At 41.0% G+C, this 19,463-nt stretch overlaps 3 protein-coding genes across 5 annotated transcripts in view; 1 reads left to right on the top strand and 2 right to left on the bottom strand.

Annotated features, from left to right (window-relative positions):
• Positions 1–1,367: 1,367 nt before the first annotated feature.
• rab36 (RAB36, member RAS oncogene family) lies at positions 1,368–9,096 on the bottom strand (the record flags this gene model as incomplete). Its single annotated transcript, XM_080725697.1, has 10 exons — positions 1,368–1,429; positions 1,913–2,029; positions 2,415–2,505; positions 2,766–2,847; positions 3,498–3,549; positions 3,739–3,803; positions 3,919–4,020; positions 4,114–4,188; positions 5,928–6,019; positions 9,019–9,096. 10 exons carry the CDS (start codon positions 9,094–9,096, stop codon positions 1,368–1,370), a joined length of 816 nt encoding a protein of 271 aa, XP_080581823.1.
• A 1,059-nt stretch (positions 9,097–10,155) lies between these two features.
• Positions 10,156–17,363, bottom strand: odr4 (odr-4 GPCR localization factor homolog). The gene is made up of 14 exons (XM_080725329.1): positions 17,311–17,363; positions 16,835–16,938; positions 16,487–16,612; positions 15,535–15,627; positions 15,125–15,231; positions 14,750–14,786; positions 14,471–14,614; positions 13,617–13,712; positions 13,152–13,199; positions 12,370–12,498; positions 12,033–12,147; positions 11,614–11,808; positions 11,307–11,363; positions 10,156–11,125 (listed from the first exon to the last, which is right to left on the bottom strand). The coding sequence occupies exons 2-14, from the start codon at positions 16,931–16,933 to the stop codon at positions 11,058–11,060; spliced, it is 1,314 nt and encodes a 437-aa protein (XP_080581455.1). The 5' UTR covers positions 16,934–16,938; positions 17,311–17,363; the 3' UTR covers positions 10,156–11,057.
• Positions 17,364–17,502: 139 nt separating this feature from the next.
• The window catches only part of LOC308284627 (nucleoprotein TPR-like), a 43,237-nt gene continuing 41,276 nt past the window's right edge, over positions 17,503–19,463 (top strand). For all 3 annotated transcript variants that reach the window (XM_080725308.1, XM_080725307.1, XM_080725306.1), the window contains exons 1-4: positions 17,503–17,734; positions 18,313–18,417; positions 18,760–18,824; positions 19,255–19,342. In XM_080725308.1, coding sequence (XP_080581434.1) covers positions 17,584–17,734; positions 18,313–18,417; positions 18,760–18,824; positions 19,255–19,342 — 409 coding nt within the window. In that variant the 5' untranslated portion in view covers positions 17,503–17,583. The remainder of the gene's footprint in view (positions 17,735–18,312; positions 18,418–18,759; positions 18,825–19,254; positions 19,343–19,463) is intronic.

The raw sequence follows: 19,463 nt of genomic DNA, 5'->3' as shown, positions 1-19,463 counted from the left end.
GATCTGCAAGTCTGCAGCTGGTCCCTTCTCACTTTTTTTGGTACTTTAAGTACACTTTGATACCAATACTTTCGTACTTTTACTCAAGTACATTTTGAATTCCAGGCTTTCTAGTATTTCTATATTTCAGTATTGATAGTTTTACTTAAATAAAACATTTGAGTACTTTTTCCACCACTACATAGTGATACATCTATGGTTGAATGTGTCCTCCATTAATTAACCATTTATTCCCATAACATTCAAATTGATAGAATCAGCAAACCTTTATTGATTAAAAAAATACTGAACATATATTTGTGGCAATAGTTTCATGGTACCACAATGTTGATTTGTTTCATTCAAAGAAATACATTATTTCCAGATAATAGCTTTGGAGCATGTACAGTAAGCTTGTCCTTTACGATAAACATTTGGATGTTAAGCACTTTTTTATGATAGATATGAATGAGCACTTAAACAGAAAAACAATAACAAAACAAACAAACACACACACGCACGCACGCACGCGCACACACACACACACACACACACACACGCACACACACACACACACACACACACACACACACACACACACAATAAAAGGTATATTCTGGTCCCTCATTTAGAAAATGTAGTGGCAACAATAATTTCAAATATGCATTTGTAAAACTATACTTCCAGTGTCCAAAACATACACTTTTTGGCCAGCTTTTGTGAAACAAAGGTGAAATGTTTCTCTTTTTTCTCTATGATACATTAATCTGGTTATAATACAACATTTGACAAAATAAGAAATACTGCATAAAGAAACAAGTACTCCGTCAGAAAAAGATAAAAGAAATGTTTTAAATCTCATAACATACATCAAATCTAGGACACGTGGCAGTTCTTTATTACAAAGAGTGATGGGACATTTACGAAAAGCACATAACATTCCAGTTTGCACTAGCATCTGTATTTTGGTCATGTCTGCTATAGGCAAACATTTGGCGGAAACAGGTCAACGACGTACAATAAAAAGAGGTGAGAACGTCTGGGAAAATAGCAGATCGTTCTCTGATATTTTCGCTTTTTGATGTACAGAGAAGTATGGTTTAAGTGGTCAAATAATCATGGCAGAATCTACAGTATGCCTCGTTCCCCTGTCCTCTTCTGTCTTACTCTTTTCCTCTCTTTTCAGTGACGTCAGTTCAGCAAAAGCTATAGTATGGCAACATGACTGGTGTCTTGCACATGCAAGACTCCAGTCATGTTGCCATACCTTAGCAACAGGTATGATACATTTATTTTAAGAAGTACATTTTATTTTTCTCTCCCTGTAGCCAAGGTATGGCAGCTGCCAATACCTTGCCATACCCATTTGACGCCTCTGACTATTTTCTTCAGCAGCAGTTCCTCTTCACATCTTTGGACATGGCCTCCTCCAAGTTGGCTCGGTCAGATCCTAGTGAGAAGTACCATACATATGAATATACATAAATAAATTATGTAAATAATTATATTTATTATATATTTGATCATTTCTTAAGTATATTGGGAAGGCATATATCCTATTACACCACTATACTTGCATGCTACTAGCAATGCATGCAATATTGGTCATATGAAGTAAAGTCAACATGGCATAAACTAGTCTAATAAATAAGTACCAGAGGTACCGCCTAAAGGAATCTACTGGATCACAACATATTGCAACGCCACACGTTGTGATTTTGTACATCAAGCCAAGTAAAGTATTTAGGTTTTATGTGGTTAAAATTCAATGAAGCTGATTTTAAATTTAACACCCGAATACAATCTGTTATAATCTGGGCTATGGGATCTATAGTGCCAGTTGTGGTTCTTAGTCTGAAGTCTGGGTGCAGTCTTGTAATAAAACAATAATCCTAAAACTCTATCTTTGGATGAGATTAAACTTGTCTCTTACGGATATTCCCTCCTCTTCCAATGCTGGTGGTAGTGACCCCTCTCTCCAAGTCCTTTAGCGTTGCATCCTCGAAGGCCAAGGCTGCCACCCTAAAGAAGAACTCCTGCACATTCTCCCCTATAACAAGAAAATTATCAAATAAACATTGTACCTTAACAATGGTCAAAGAGGGGTACAATATCTTGACACTGAGTTGTAACTCAGTGTCAATAGGGGACAATAGGGGAATGTTTCAACCTTAAAGGCCTAATGAAGACCTATTATTTTCGAAACATTGCCCTTAAAATACATTTGTTTGGGAGCCACCTCAATGTGCGGATATTTTATCCCTCTTTGATTTCTGCCTCTTTATCCAGCACCTATCCTAAATACAGGTAAAATGTGCACACAATCTCCTCTTTGAAACCTTAACAATGGTGTTTTGAAACAATTATATATACTAGTTTGTACTCATATTTATAATTATTCTAAAACTGAATAGTTGTAGATTTGTGTCTATTACCTGATTTGGCTGAAACAGCCCAAAACTCAGCTTGCATTTCCATTGCCATCTGGATAGCATCTTTCTCAGTCCTCCGCTGTTCTTCTGGGGCCTGGAAATGGTAAAGGTGGTTAAGGTGTATACTACATAAGCTCTGACAAGTCCTGGGTTTGAGCCCAGGCAGACCCTTGCTGCATGTCACTCCCTGATTCTCTCTCCCTGTTGCCTGTCTTTCAACACGGTGAACTATATATAAAAAAGGAAAGAAAAGCTTGAAAAAATCATTTAGCACCATGCGACTGTGAAAGCAAACAATTACATTTGCTATGAAAGAAGGAGTTATGTGGAACCCATACACATGACTGCACTCACAAGCAAGTCGCTCTTGGTGCCAACCAAGAAAATTAAGCAGGAACCTGGCTCGTTGTCTTTCATGGCATCCTCCAGCCACTGCCTGAAGAGAAGAGAAGAGCAGAGAGTTACATACAGTATAGCCTCGCGTAGCCAGGCTTACTCATCTGCAAAGAGAAAAGCCTGGTTACGAGTCTCGACCATAGGCTGATACGGCATAGAACGGTGCTACTTCCGCCAGGAGAATTTCACCGGATGTTCTTTTTTTTTTCACAGCGTGGTGTATTCCCCGCTGGCGAAAAAAGCTGTTCTACTTCTCCCGACCCTTCGGTTGTGCTCTTAATAAACAATATCCAAACAAAAACATGGATTCTGACAAAGGACACCTATTAAGAGTGAGTTAAGAGCTACAATTTAATTTGTTTTGTTTCGCTGGCGATTGCAACGCATGACGTAACTTCCGTTAACCGCAGCACTTCCGCCACTTCCGGTGTCTACAGGTTCATGCCATTTACATCGCATATTGTGGCCAGGGTGCATACAGTATAGTATATGCATAGACAGAGACAATTAGAACCCACAAACTGAGCCAAATTCACTAAAACTGGACAATGTTTTGATCCTTAGTGGAGAGGACTGAATTTGTATGTGCTGAAACTCAGTACATACAGTATACACTATAGACTATACAGTGCCATCCTGTCATTTGATTTCAGGATTGTTTTCTTTTGTTTTGTATTGCATTAGACCTACCGTGTATGTTCAAGTGACTTGATGTCTGCCATGTCAAAGACTGTGATGATCACTAGAAAAGAAAAACAAGCGCTTTTACCTGAATTAATACTAATTTACTCCAAAATGTATACTATAATAATCGCAATGTAAAATGTTGTATAATATGACAACATTTACACAATACATAAGCCCTTCTGTGCGTGCGTGCGTGCGTGTTTTGAAAGTCATGACACATACCAAACGAATTGACTAAACTTACTCTGCGCCCCTCTGTAATACGCTGAAGCAATGCATTTGAATTTTTCCTGACCCGCTGTGTCCCAGCTACATGGAGAGAGTCAAGGAGCAATTGTGCATGAATAAAACACAAATAAAACATTAAATAAAATCTGAATCCAATAAATGATTATTAAATTCTCTTAAAAATGAAATGACTCACATCTGAAGAGAGAATGGAACTCCAGATATCTCAAACCTCTCAATCTCGAAGTCCACCCCTATGGTGGCCTTGTAGTCTCTGTCAAACACATCTTTACAGAATCTGATGGGGGGGAAAGGTAGAAAACCAAAGTAAAAACTTGAGTGTTTGCAAAAGAGAAAATGTAAATGGAATGATGAGTGATTGGCACAATACCTGTTAATAAGACAAGTCTTTCCCACATTCAGGTCTCCAACAACTACCACTTTAGACATCTTCTGTCTGTCCCACCTAAAAATATAACAATCATTTTGGCCTTTAATGTATTTACGAGAAATAGTATTTTATCGTGTATCATTGTGCATTATATGCATAACGCTAATATATTATTGTTGGACCGAAGGTCGCATATACTCTGAAGAATCGTGTCGCTTGAGTGTCCTTCCTTCCTTCCTTCCTTCCTTCCGTATCCTCGTGACCGTCCTTCCGTATCCTCTGTGATATCAGTGTGATGTCAGCGAGTTGTGACATCACTTCCTGTACAGGGCGGCTACACGAAATGTGGATAACACTATATATGGAGATAGTCCAGTCCATCATGTCATATGGGACTACCGTCATAGAAAGTAGCCATTGTTAGGCCGGAGTCATTGGCTGTCTAAACATGGAGATGTGGATAACACTATATATGGAGATAGTCTAGTCCAATATGTCATATGGGACTACCGTCATAGACAGTAGCCATTGTTAATCCGGAGTCAATGGCTGACTGTCTGTACAGGAAGTGATGTCACATGACATACTTTTTATGCCCATATATGAGTTCTAACATGGAGATGTGGATAACACTATATATGGAGATAGTCTAGTCCAATATGTCATATGGAACTACCGTCATAGACACAGCCATTGACTCCGGCCTAACAATGGCTACTGTCTATGACGGTAGTCCCATTATGACATGATGGACTGGACTATCTCCATATATAGTGTTCTCCACATTTCCATGTTTAGGCCCCATCGCTCACACCCTCGATGGGGTTGGCGATAGGGCCTTTCTGTGTGGAGTTTGCATGTTTCCCCGTGTCTCCTAGGGTTGATACCCTCACAAAAACATGAACAAACTCCCCCCAGAATGATAACAACTAGAATCGTCAGAGAAACACTGTGGTTGGCCAGATAGTCAAGAATTGGCGCGACCTAGGGCGAGGTCGCATGTCACCCTGAGGTGTCTTACTAGTATTATGTTAAAGGACCCCCGGAGCCCCAGGGACCCCCAGGTCCCTGGGGGACCCCCAGATGTAAAAAATGACCAAATGTGCTCACACGTCACACGTCACACTTTTTCCCTGCTTATATCTCCGCAACCGTTGACCCGATCCATGCCAGATTTTACACACACACTCCTTGCCTGCCAAACTACAACCTCCAATGACCCCCGGAGCCCCAGGGACCCCCAGGTCCCTGGGGGACCCCCAGATGTAAAAAATGACCAAATGTGCAAAAATGACCAAATGACCACCCCAACGGGGCTGCTCACAGGGAATTCCCGGGGACCACCGACTCCTGCTGCTCCAGAACGGATGCAAAAGTGGTGGTGCCCCCAGTGGAGGACCCCCTGCCACTGCAGCGCACATAAAATGCCGTAACTCGGGCTAGGAGCGTCCGGGAGAGCCGGGGCCGGTACCTATTCGTCCGCCAAGGCAACGCGGAGACCCCACCCCTCATTTCTCACATGGCCCTATTCTAGCGCCACCTTCAGGCCGATTTTTAAAACACATTTTTGGACACTGCTCCTACAGTTTTTGCCCTAAAATCACGAATATCACTACACAGCATGTCTACACTCATGTCATCAACATGGATCAGGAAGATTTGGGAAAAACACATTTTTGCCCTATTTGTGGAGATAAGCCACCTACGGTCGCTTATCTCCCGATTAGGGAGTCTTACTGGTATTAATTATATTATACCGGTATGTACTGCAAGGAGCAATTTTAATGTAAGACAACCAATCTAGAGCAACTCACGGTTGATGCCTGGTAGCTCTGTCTTTGCAGGCAGCATGAGTCTCAATGTTCCAGTCATCTTTTAGCTGTAGACAAGCCCTTGGTGTGTAAAACTGGAAAGAAGGTGCAAATACATGAATTATGCATGAGAATAAATATTGCACACAATGACAATCACATGCTTGAGTTAATGGATATCATGGGGATCTCTCAATTCAACACAGAATAATTATATACTAGCTAAAGAACCATACTGGTGGTCCGGCAGACCGGCACCTGTATTGGCGATGACTCACAGTATGCTGCTAAGGTATTTTCCAAAGAATACCATGGTTTGTTAGATTTTCGAGTATAGCCATTGGATTCTGTTAATTTCACTTTGACACTTGTACTTGAAGAGACTTTCACCTTGCTTGAGATAGGCAATACAACAAACACAAACCTAATTACATGTCATGGTTATTTGTTGTATGTTCTCTTTGCATTTTAATGGATTTTAAAGCACGGATTGATTTAAAAAGTCTATCCAAAAATTGTTCCAAGTGAAAAGACCATGATTGACGCTGGTATCATTTATGTTTACACACAATGAAGTAAATGCATCAGTGCTTTGGTAAGATTGCGGCACCAGTATTCTTGCTGAAAAGGGAAACTTAAAGTAACTGGTGTAACCGATGAACTTTCAACGACTCACCACCACATAATTTGCTCTAATTTAATCTTGCGGAGGCAGTTAACAGTAGAAAATTGCTTTAAAGACTTTACATTTGGCACGTCCATAATATCTCCTTTGTGCATGTGTGTTGTTGGGGTGGGGGGGTTACATGTTTGGAGATATAAAGGCAGTCGTTGGTTGTGCTTGTGAACCATTTGTTTTGGAAAGATAGAAAAAAGGGAAGCATCTCTTGTAATCATTTTTGGAGCTGTGTGCAGCTCCCTATACGTGGCTGTGTGGGTCTGTGTGTGTGTGTGTCTGTCTGTGTGTCTGTGTGTATGTAGCCTGACTTCGGCGCGTAACTAGTGCCGCACCATTTACGCCACTCGCGCAATATATACATCAAAATGTGCGGCTCGGCCGGGAATGGTGTTCTATTACCTTTCGTTCCGATCCGCCTTACCATGCCGACGTAATCGGCAAAAAACGACGCTTAATTGTCCCCATTGACTTATAATGGGACAATGCAAGAAATCACTTTCAAGTATTTTTCTCTCGTAAACCATAGGAGCTACAGTTTCAAACCTCGGAGAGGAGATTCATAATGATTTTAAGAATGAATCGAAAAATAATTACATCACTCGGCCTCATGGTGGCGCTATAACGGCCCACTTTACGTTTTGCCCCGTAACTCTTGAACCGTAGATCGGAAAATTAAAATTCTTTTTTCCCTGGATTCCTTGGGTCAAGACGCATCTCCCCATATAGGCCACGCCCATTTGCGCCAGGATAGATTTTCCGCCATCTTGAATTTTCTCCAAAACACACTTTTTGCTCCTTTTCCTAAATATTTTTTTCAAATGTCACAAAAATCGGTACACATGATCTACACACACACACACACACACACACACACACACACACAGCTCCACTTCACACGGGTGTGATTTTTGGAGCTGTGTGCAGCTCCCTATACGTGGCTGTGTGGGTCTGTCTGTGTGTCTGTCTGTCTGTGTGTCTGTGTGTCTGTGTGTGTGTATGTAGCCTGAACTTCCTAAACTTCGGCACGCCACTAGTCCCACAGTTTTGCCACCACACACTCGCGCCATATGTCAAATCGACCGGCTTACTCGGGAATCGTGGGCTATTACTTTTCTAAGAGAAAGGTTCTATAGTTTAATTGATATTAATTTATTAGTGAATTAATTTTCCCCATTGACTTATAATGGGAATCGCAAAAACTCACATTCAATTATTTGTCTCTCGCAAACCATAGGGGCTAGAGTTTCAAGACTTGGAGAGGAGGTTCATAATGATTTCAAGGATTAAATAAAAAATAATTGTGTCATTTGGCCGCATGGTGGCGCCATAACACCCCACTTTACGTTTTGGCCTGTAACTCTTGAACCGTAGGTCGGAAAATTAAAAATATTTTTTCCCTGGATTCCTTGGGCCATGACGCATCTCCCCATATAGGCCACGCCCATTTGCGCCATGATAGATTTTCCGCCATCTTGAATTTTCTCCAAAACACACTTTTTGCTCCTTTTCCTACATATTTTCTTCAAATGTCACAAAAATCGGTACACATGATCCACACACACACACACACACACACACACACACACACACACACACACACACACACACACACACACACAGCTCCACTTCACACGGGTGTGATTTTTATTTGTATTCAGTAGCCCATACATTTTATTTTAGAATAATAATCACAAACCTACCATCTTAAACCTCTATTCTTATGTTGAGACAACTTAGCTTGGGATAGTTTGTTGGCCCAAGTGAGAATAGAACCCTAAATTAGCTTCACCAGACATTAAGGTTTTATGATGGCAAGTTTGGCAACTGACTTAAAGCCAGCATAGGTGAACACAGGCCCTCTTTTGACTGCTAATCTACACTTTATGTAATGGACCATAATTCGGTTGAGTGGTTTGATCTGACACTGCTTTAGTCATTTGCAAGAACCGCTGATACCAACATAGATGTCACATGTTTTTCCCTGAGGCTGCCAGAGCCCTGAACAAGGACAAAAAGAAAAGAAAAATGCTACATTCTATCTATAACTAGTCCTTGTACGGTATAGTTGTGTAGCCTATATACGTGTAAATTAATTGCACTTATGTATAATATATGTAAAGTATAACATTCTATATCAGGAAAATACCCCCCCCCCCCACACACACACACACACGCACCATTGCTGCTTTAGAGTTTTACTGTAACTTAATTTTAATTTGTATCCTATTTGTATTCCTATTGTATTAAATATTTATCATTATCTTGTTGTTATGTTGTTATATTATCATTAGCAGTCTTGACTAGCATGCTACACCACCATTTCCATTTATAATTCCATTGTTATGCTTGAATTAGTGAGTAACAAGGTTATGCCTACCATTGCCATTTTCTTTAAATAATGATGAATGATAATACCTTTGGGAATTCACAGATGACTCTGTCTTTGCTCACAGGTGGTGGAAAGTGGATCGTCCCATTCCCTATGTCTTGCATGATGATTTAAAAAGTCTGCGAGAGAACATTATGACAGCTTTACTTTATTAATTATAATGTATTAATACCAGCTCTGTTCCATTCTACTCTGAGCGAGATTCACAGTGAGAGATAAAGGCTATAGACTCGTTTCATTACGGTAAATACAAGACAAAAATTAGGAGGGGGAAAAAAACATCGATAGCCCCAATCAGACATATATCCCAGATCCTGAGACTGCAAAATGAACTGATCAGTGCATGTAGGCTACTGCAGCGGCAGCCTAAATTAATGCGCGCACACACAGTCATCAAGTAGGAGTCGAGCCCGTCATCATGCATAATTATGAATAAATAGGAACTGCTACTTACCGCCAATAACCAGATAACGACATGGAGTTATGGATAACTCCTATATCCTCGGATAGCGGCTAGCTTACAGCTATGATATGACCACAGTGTGATGAAAACGTCGTCTCCATGACAACCACAGGGCAGCGCCACAGACACGTGATTCACATCCAACAGGTGTTGCATCGAAATTGGTGACCTAACAGATACTGTGACTCCCGAAGGCACTTTGCGCTCGCTTAAAGGACGACTTCCCCCATTTTTTTTAAACCAATCTTCATATTTTTCTCCTCATTAAATGCTCATTATAAAATGGTAAAACAAAAAAGTATCTACTCGGTCTGTCGATCTGTGGATATACCCACTTACCACCATTGATATCATCAAATAGGCGTTTCTTTTTTCAAACAAAAGAACCTTTTTCTTTTTAAGATTAATGTGAGAAGAATGACTTCCATTACATCATGATAACTTTCCAGGAATAGAACGCCTGCAGTTTTAGCTTTTAGCTTGGATTCCAATCGATGATGTCACTGGATTTTGATTGATTGAATATTTTATTAACAGTTTGCAAAAAAGCACAGATGTACAAATTCATTCAAAAAGATGCTAAAAATGATACTACATTATACTATAATGAGTAGTGAGGAGTCTGAGGACCTACAGTATATGACAATGAAAAATGGGTGAAGACAAAGTCTTCAATTAAGGACAATCAATCAGTGACGTTTTCCAGCCAAATTGAATAATCCTGAAATAACAAACCCTTTCCTTTCTACCTAAGACAAGTAGGTACCTGTATATTTCCACATAGTAGCCTGGGCGTTTAATACACAAAGTCGATTTGGACCCCAGGCGTTTAAAAGAACCAGGCGGCTATTTGCAACATTTATTTGCCTATTTGAATGGCGCTTGATATGCAAAATGGGGTCAGGCTCCCAGCTACTAGGTACCCGGCTACTACAGTATTTGCCCCCGGGCTACTATTTGGAAAATATATGGTAGCTACAGTATATTGTTCACAGAACCATTACGTAAAAAATACTGATATATTCATAGCTTTAAATTGAAAGACATGTGGTTCATTACAAGACAAAAGTATAGCTGTTAACCTTCAATTAAGTCATGGGGCACCGGGCGGGCGGCAATGTCTGAGCGGTTTAATAAAAAGGTTCCTGATTAAATCAGGATCACATCTGGCTGATCTGATCACAGCTCTTCCTGGTGTTATGCACCGTGTCCTTGATCAAGACACACAAATCCAAAAGAGCATGTTGGCATGTTGCATGGTTGCCTCTGTCTGCTTCACTGTGTGTATGCGAATGGGTGAATATGTAAAGCACTTTGAGGACGATTTGAAGGAAATAGATGAAGTGCTTTATACATGCAGTAGACTATTTTTTAAGTCATGGCAGCTCAAAGGAGGTTGGATCATCCTGTCAAGACAATGAGGAGAGATGTACCCGTATATATACAGTATATATACAGTACAGTATTCATGTGTGACTCAACCAACAGAAATATGTTTATTAAGTCGATGAAATGATCAAAAGAATCCATTGGCTGTGTGTGTGTGTGTGTGTGTGTGTGTGTGTGTGTGTGTGTGTGTGTGTGTGTGTGTGTGTGTGTGTGTTAGTAGTCCAGGTAGAGCAGGGAGGTGGCTGTGGCAAGCAAGGCAACTGCAGTGGCAACTGCTATACCTAAAAAACACAGAGCAATCAATTAAAAAAGAACATGCGCTCATGCGCTCACGCACGCACGGCCGCACGCACACACACACAGCAAACAAGAAAACTTGAAATTGAATGGTGGGATTTTTAACAAATAGTACAATCAAGAAAGAGATGTTGGTGTAGGCCAGTTGCATTTTGATTAATTTACCCATGTAGTTGATCTTTTTGGGCACCAGGGATTTCTCAACAATGGGCTCTGGTAACACTGTTGAGAGACATTGCACACTATAAACATAAAACATGCCAACATTATACTATAAAGTAACCTTATACTATACCCAATGCACAGTATTCACCTTTTATTTCCATACCTTGGCTACTGTAATGGATTTTGGATTTCCCCACAAGGGATCAATAATTAACGTGGAATCTAATTTAACACAAATGATGCTAACGTTGGCAATAATAATTACACCAATGCTCTGCCAACACAGAGCCACACAGCCAATCCCCACCTTCTGCCTCTGTGATGTCTCCAGCTGTTTCCAGTGTGACGTCCAAGTCCTGCTCAGCTGCTTCTATGTCCAGGATTTCTTTCAGCCGGTCAGTCACCTCAGCAAGGCCCTCATCACTGAACTGATAGTCGCACACACAGACAGGCCCCGTCCCACTGACCGGACAGAATACACGGCGAGGGAGAGCAAAACGGTCTGAGATAGAAAGAGAGACACAGACAGACAGACCGACTAACTTGAGATGGTAATGAGAGTGCAGACAAGTAGAAATGACTAGAATGAGTTACGTTTTGTTGAAGTATCCAATTTAATGACTGACACTGGACCAGCATCTACCATGACCATCATGTAGTCTTGGTTCTGTTTGAATTAGCGTCCCAGCACAAGCTTATACAGTATATGTGTGTATCTGTGTGTACCAATTTGTTGCACATCTTTGGAGCTGGCCTTGTTGTCCTCCTCTGCTGTCAGCAGTTCTTCCAGAAGCATCTGGGCCCTCACAGCGACGGTGGACACCGCATCTCGTTTCAACAGCTGTGTTCAGATCAAACTAATTAGAAGTATGAAAATCACAGTTTTCTGTAAATATATTTTTAATTTGAGCAAACCTTTTGTGCATTTATATATTGTGAAGACATTTGAAATAGATCACAGTCACAAAACCTGAAGGAGAGCATATTTTCAACACAGAACAGACCGTGACTACAGCTGGTCTTCCAGAGAGGAGAAGCTGGTCTGAGGCATTTTAATGTTTACCTTCTCAGCTAGTTTAGCTTTTGGTTTGTTGCTGTGTAGGTAGGCTCTGGCGTGTACCGCTCCTGTCACTGACACACTACCTCCACACTGCTGCACCACAGCTGTAGTTCGCTGCTCATACTGACATGACTGATAGGAGAGTACAGTATGGGAGGAGAGAGAGTGAGAGAAACAGAAAAACAGAGGAACAGAGGAAGACAGAGAGATGGGTGGTTGTGCATAGTCAGAAGAATCTAGTTTCAGTTGAAACATGTATGGTAATTTCACCTAAATGAATTCACTCTATAGGAGACAACGGTGAAGAGCTGTGCAGATATGTTTTCCTTTTCAATGAATGAATTATGGTAATACAAAAAAAGTCATATTAAAAGGTGAGGCTTTTCGGCTTCATGCAACAACAGAAGAGGGTTCTGGTAAAAGTTAAAACATTTTAAACTTTTGTCAGCACAGATTTCTCTAGCCTCGTACCCGCCCTCTTCCGGAAACCATTTCATTTAATCCTACAGGATTGCGGAAGTTGGTCGTTTACTAGGCTAAGATTTCTCTCGATGCTGCCAAAATCTGAGCATCCTTTTAACCAGGGAAATAAAACTACTACACCCACTCTTGAATTTCAAGCGACTGTGTTTCTTTGTCAGTGCACTAGTGACCTCTACTGGTTGGTTCAGCAGGGAGGGGAACTTGGAAAGATGGATTCATTGACTGAATATTTTATTAGGCAGCAATGTAAAACAGTTAAAAAGTACAGTTAAAACACTCAAGTCTAAAAGGATGTATCTTACCGGTGTGGTGAGAAGCTGAGCTTTTAGTGTCTGTTTCACATTCTTCTTCTAAAGAGTAAAGATGGACACAACACAAGTGGGTAAGTACAACACAAGTGGGTACGTTTATTTTTTCATAAAGAGAATAATAAAGAAAACAAAGTCTAATATCCTCCCACTGTTTATTGCAAGTTAAACGTTTTATTTGCATCTGGATCGTTAATTTCTGGTCTGTGATATAAATGTTCAACATACAATAGATAGGTGGGAGCGTATTAGCACGTAACAGTGTGTGTACTGTTTTCTTCATGGTATTGTTTAAGGTCTCTTTCTATGACCCTGCATGTCCCTGCAGACCAACACTCAATGTGCACTTGAGCAAGACGGTGTGAAATCTGTGAATGCGGAGACAGTGGTCTTCCTTCCATACAGTAGGTAAATCTGCTATCTTTCCTGGCTTTAAAAGTAAAGTAGATCAATTATCACCTGTCCTGTTGAGAGCTCTGTGTCATCTGGGAGTCTCTTTCCATTGATGAGACAAACTCCACTCTCAATCTGGTGTGTCCATGTTTTCAGCCCCTCCTGAAACAAAGATTGACCAGAGAAGCTTTCCATTGGTTACATATGTAAACAATATTCTTTACCTCATAATCATCTTTGACGTTTAACTTATTTTTGCATAGTAGATTAGTAGATGCGTCATATTTTTATTCTAAAGCTGTGTGTGCTGAACTTTATTTGATATACAAACAAATGTAAAATGTGTAAAAGAGTGTGTGTGTGTGTGTGTGTGTGTGTGTGTGTGTGTGTGTGTGTGTGTGTGTGTGTGTGTGTGTGTGTGTGTGTATATATATATTGTTTTTTTGTATTCTTCCCCCTCCTCAATGTTGTTGCTGTTATCTGTTAAGTTTATCTATGTTAGTACAGTACTACTGTACTACGGGTGAGGGAGCTTTCTGTTTTTACGGGGCGACTGCCTGGAATAAGCTCCCAGCTCACCTAAGACAGGCTCCCTTTGTGGATAGCTTTAAAGCACAACTCAAGACCTATTTCTTCACTCTTGCCTTTAGTTGATTTTTAATTCCCTATGTTTTTCTTGTCTTCTTTGTTTTAGAATGTTCCGTTCTGGTTCTTACTGAAGTTTTTGAATGTTTTTTTGTGTTTCTTTTGAGGTTTGATTTTCTTTTGTTTGTATCATGTATACAATCTCTTTTGCACTCTAACGCACTTTTAGCTGCATTCCTTGTCATGAAAGTTGCTATATAAATGAAGTTTATTATTCATATTATTCTTATTATTACCCTTATTATTATTATTACTGTATGTGTCCCACTCCCTACCTTTAGACATTTCTCCACATCTTCTAGGCTCGTTCTGTTCTCTGGCATGGGCACCAGAAGATCCACTCTGAGAGAACATGACACCATTGGCCAGGAGGCACACACACCTGATTGGTACTTCCAGTCAGCAGGTTTGGCTGTGCTCTGAAACAGCCAATCACAGTTTACTTGCCATACGATAAGGTGACAAAATCATCCATCTAAACAGTTCAGCTAACAAACATGGCTACGGATGGAAGCTGCAATATCGAACCAAAGGAAAGTATACGCTGAACCAACCTTGGGGTCTTTCACATCAAAGGTTCTGCAGACAGTTCTGACATAGAGGGTTAAGGAACTTTCACACAAATTTCACAAAATACTACTAGCATTTATTTATGAATTTATTCACTCACTCATTCTTTAATTGATGTATTTGTTTATTTACTTCCCCACTTATTTATACATTTAATTCAATTATTTACACTTCTATCTACCAAGCCATAACCCAACAATCAACTAAAATGTATCTTTCATCCGTACGTCTATCCTTTGATCTGACAATTCATCTATCTCTCCATCCCTTCCTCAACCTATCCTCCTCGCTGCTATCCATTCATTGGTTGTGTTGTAGACATATTCAGAACAATATAAGAAATCTGTGCCAAAGGATACTTTCTGGTTTTTGAGTTGATGTGTAATGTGATGCGGTCTGTGATGTCATCGTCTGCAAGACTCCACAGATGACCTCTGGAGATGAGGTTCTCTATTCCAAATACCAGCTACACACAACCGCAATAAACAGAGGACAGACATATCATAAGGCAATGACATACACCTATGTGCATATAATGCACTTAAACATACTTTAAACTTTAGCTTACATTTAGGCAAACTTTTAGTGTTTGTATGTATGTATGTATGTATGTATGTATGTATGTATGTATGTATGTATGTATGTATATATGTATGTATGTATGTATGTATATATATGTGAGAGAGAGAGAGAGGAGAGAGAGAGAGAGAGAGAGAGAGAGAGAGAGAGAGAGAGAGAGAGAGAGAGAGAGAGAGAGAGAGAAGCTGACCTGTCTCAGAGTGTTCAGTGTGTCCTTGGCATCAACATCAGTAATCATGAAGATACCCAGTACAGACAGGCCTCCAGGCAGCATCCTGGACACCTGGAAACACACAGAAGAATACGGTCATAACACACAACAAGTACAGCAGCACCTACAAGTTAACACACACAGTTGGGGTGGTTGTATTTGGTCTCACTGCTATTCTATTGAGACCTTTGACACAATCCTGTTTCTGGTTTGACACAACTTTTGACCTGAAGGTCTATATTAACTGTCAGTGGTATAAATATTAGCTATGCGCAGAACACACAGATTCAAATCCGGGGTAGAACAGCAAAGCTAAATAGTGCAGCTTTAATTGAAAAGGTTACACAGTACGAGTTTAAGGTATCCTTTCTGACATCTAGATAACAGCAGCTCATAGATCTTCAACAGCCAGGAGTTCCATAAATAGGTTATTTGGTGGCAACTGGCAACTGTGTTTAATCCTGTTCTATGACTGTAGACGAGTAATTGTTGCATAACTTGCCTTACTGAAGTAATGTTTCCAAGGTAAATGATAATTGGTGCATTTACAGTATATAGCACTTTATTCCAAAGTGCTTTACAAAGATTGTGCATTACAGTCACACACATTCAGACATACACTGATCACAGGGGAAACCATGCAAGGCACCGCCACCAACCAGCCCATCGGGAGCATCAGTCAGTGTCTTGCTCAAGGACACTTCAACCCAAACTCTGGGGGAAGCCGGGATCGAACTGGGAACCTTGCGGTTCTCCATCCGGACCCTCTACCGGCCACTCTACCACCTCTGGATGGGAACCCATCGTCAAAGAAAGGGGAAAACAGCACCCTCTCTGTTTTGGTCCTTTTCATTTTCTGCACAGCACAGAATCTGTCTTGAGAGACTACTCTACCCCACTGAACACTGGCACATAGTTGTGCTGAGGTTACCTGTCGGGCATGCTCAGTGGTCCACTCCAGGTCTTGTTTGCTCAATAAGCTTCCAGATACTGGAGGAGATTCTTCCCTCTGGGGGGTCTGTGTTGCCATGACAACAAAATCTCTCTGTGCAGAGCTCTGGAAAGGGGGCAGATGAATGATACAAGTTAATCTTACATGGTACAGTGGTCCAGAAACGGTGTGGTAGTCTCTGGAAATACATGTAGGCCTACTGGAGCCACTGCTGGCCTGGGATCGAATCATGCCACTGTTATATGTAAGATGTTGTGAACAAAGATGATCGGAACAACAGAAATAAACAGTTCCTGACCTATCTCTGCATCAACATGACAGTCTTACCTGGCCAATGAGCAGACCTGTCACCCCCGTTGCTCCTGATGCACAGAGGACTGACAGATAAGTTTCCACTCCATCCTCTACTATATAACTACGACCCATGTTGACTAGAGAGAGAGAGAGAGAGAGAGAGAGAGAGAGAGAGAGAGAGAGAGAGAGAATAATGAGCAACATTGATCACACTTTCACATTTAGCTATAACAATTTCACATTTAGCTACACTACAGTAACGTTGCAAATTACAGGGTACACGTGCAGGACTGGTGATATGCCAGCTCTGGTCCATAGAGGAAAACTCCTTCTACCGCTATGGACCAAAGCTAGTGATATGCATGATCCATTTATTACAGAGTAGTAAAGTTAACTTTGCAAACGCCATTTGAGTAATAATTGTTTCACCCTCTCTTTTGCTACACAACTGACCACACAATACAAGCTCAACTAAGCTACATGCATCCTGATCAGTGTCTAATAAATACCTGAATAATAGAATGAAAGCACAGCTCCCACATGAGTCCACCGGGTTTTCTTGTTGACAGCTGTCGCTAGACTATACGTCAGCAGAGACGGATCACTACAACTCCCACAATGCTTTGCAGAGCCTCAGAAGACTGCGTGCAAAAGTGTTTCCGTCGCAGTTCAATGATGTGATAGCGTGGTTCAGGTTCATCTTTAAGCCAAAAACAGCTCCAGTGGTCAGATTAAAAGAGTTTCCATTAGCTTTGTGAGGGTGAATTGGAGGTTTTGGAGCCATGTCGGCCGTCCTGCTCCAGGCTCTGGAGCGGACGGAGTTGAATAAGCTCCCGAAAGGCGTCCAGAACAAGCTGGAGAGGTTTATCACCGAGCTGCAGAACACCAACGACGCGCTCAAGACGGAACATGAGCGCTTCAAAGCGGACCTTGGTGAGTGATAATTTAACCCGGGTGAAACTGTCATCCGATAGAACACAACACAACTCCTGCTTCTCAAACAAGACCCTTCATAAACGGGCTAAAGGTGTGACAGTGTTGAGTGTTTGTCCACTGTTGAACGGGGGTGACAGACAGTGGGGTCTTCTATCTAATCTACACCCGGTGGGCCGGTTCGAGCTCACTGGTTCCCAAACAGTGGGTTGGGAACCATTTGTGGGTCGCGGACACATTTTTATGGGTCCCTTAATTTTCTTGTTTACTACATTTAGCTATTGATATTTCTAAACAAAAATACATTACAAAAATGCTACATTTGTCATGATAAAAAAGAATGCGATGAAGTACTTCATGAATAAATCTAACTGTGCTACAAGTATTATTGGCTTGAAAATAAGTTATTTTCTATAGTAAGTACTAAGTAGGATCACCTTCATTTCTCATTTGTAACGTGTACCTAAACAGTCATGAGGAAATTCTATTTTGATGAGGTGATGTTTGGTTTTCTGAAGGGATGGAGACGGGCGTTTCATTATGTGACCTGTAACTTTGTATGTTGTTTACCCCTACAGAGCAGCAGTATTTTGATGTGGAGAAAAGACTGACGGAGAGTCAGGAGCAGACCTTGACTATCAGTAGAGACCTACAGAAGGTCAAAGAAGAGAATAAGAGACTTGGTGAGTATATTCTCGTAGACTACAGAGAACCACACATTTTTTGTTCCATAAACCTGTGGTCATTTGTATCCAGTACAGCTGCACAATATTGACAGAATTTATAATGATAATCCTCATGTGAAATATCTTTGTTAGCTGTTTGGGTAGCCATTTCTGTTTGTCTAAGTAATCTTGAATGCGGTGTCCAGGCTTCAGACTTTTGGTTTTAGATTTCCACACTGCTCAGTCACCCTCCCACAGTTCCTCTGTTTTTCGAGCAAACTTAACTTTGTCCTTAGGTGGACCACATGATTTTGTTTTACTGAATAAAGCTTTTGTCCTTATACTTATGTCTCACTGAAGATGAGGAGCTGAGCACTCTGAAGGGAATAGAAGGAGAGAGCTCTGAAGACAAACCAGTACAGCAGGTGGGAACGAACGAACAAGCGCGCAAGCACACACACACACACACACACACACACACACACACACACACACACACACACACACACACACACACACACACACACACACACACACACACACACAGAGAGAGAGAGAGTAACATGCGTACTTGCATAGTGAGGCATACCATTTGAACTTGAAGCATTACACATTCAATATGCTACCTTTTTACACAACCTAAACTTTACTTGAAATACAAATGCTTGTAAAATCTGGACATTATTTAAACGTGTGTGTGTGTGTGTGTGTGTGTGTGTGTGTGTGTGTGTGTGTGTGTGTGTGTGTGTGTGTGTGTGTGTGTGTGTGTGTGTGTGTGTGTGTGTGTGTGTGTGTGTGTGTGTGTGTGTGTGTGTGTGTGTGTGTGTGTGTGTGTGTGTGTGTGTGTTCTATCAGACCAAAGCCAAGTATGAAATTGAGGCAGAGAGGAGAGAGTTGGCCAGACTCCTGGAGAAGAGAAACCAGGAGGTGGAAAACTATATTGGTGAGACTTCCACAACAACACAAACTATACATGCATGCACACAGTAGAACCAGGCCTATGATGTTCAAAGACTTAATATGTTTTGTGGTAACGCTGGATCTTACTTGGTCTTCTTGTGAGT

The sequence above is a fragment of the Nannobrachium achirus genome (genome assembly GCF_963921795.1).
Source record: "Nannobrachium achirus genome assembly, chromosome: 5".
In the NCBI taxonomy this organism is placed as follows: Eukaryota; Metazoa; Chordata; class Actinopteri; order Myctophiformes; family Myctophidae; genus Nannobrachium; species Nannobrachium achirus.
Note: the sequence above shows the minus strand (reverse complement) of the source record. Positions and strands in the feature narration are given on the sequence as shown.

Bases quoted from the DNA above. Each gene is read 5' to 3' on its own strand.
- odr4 (XM_080725329.1), bottom strand. From the start codon at position 16,933: ATGGGTCGTAGTTATATAGTAGAGGATGGAGTGGAAACTTATCTGTCA. The intron at 13,713-14,470 runs GTAGGGAGTGGG...TCTTTGTTTCAG, and splicing joins ATGTGGAGAAATGTCTAAAG to GAGGGGCTGAAAACATGGAC. The intron at 11,364-11,613 runs GTGGGGATTGGC...GTCTCTCAACAG, and splicing joins AGACATCACAGAGGCAGAAG to TGTTACCAGAGCCCATTGTT.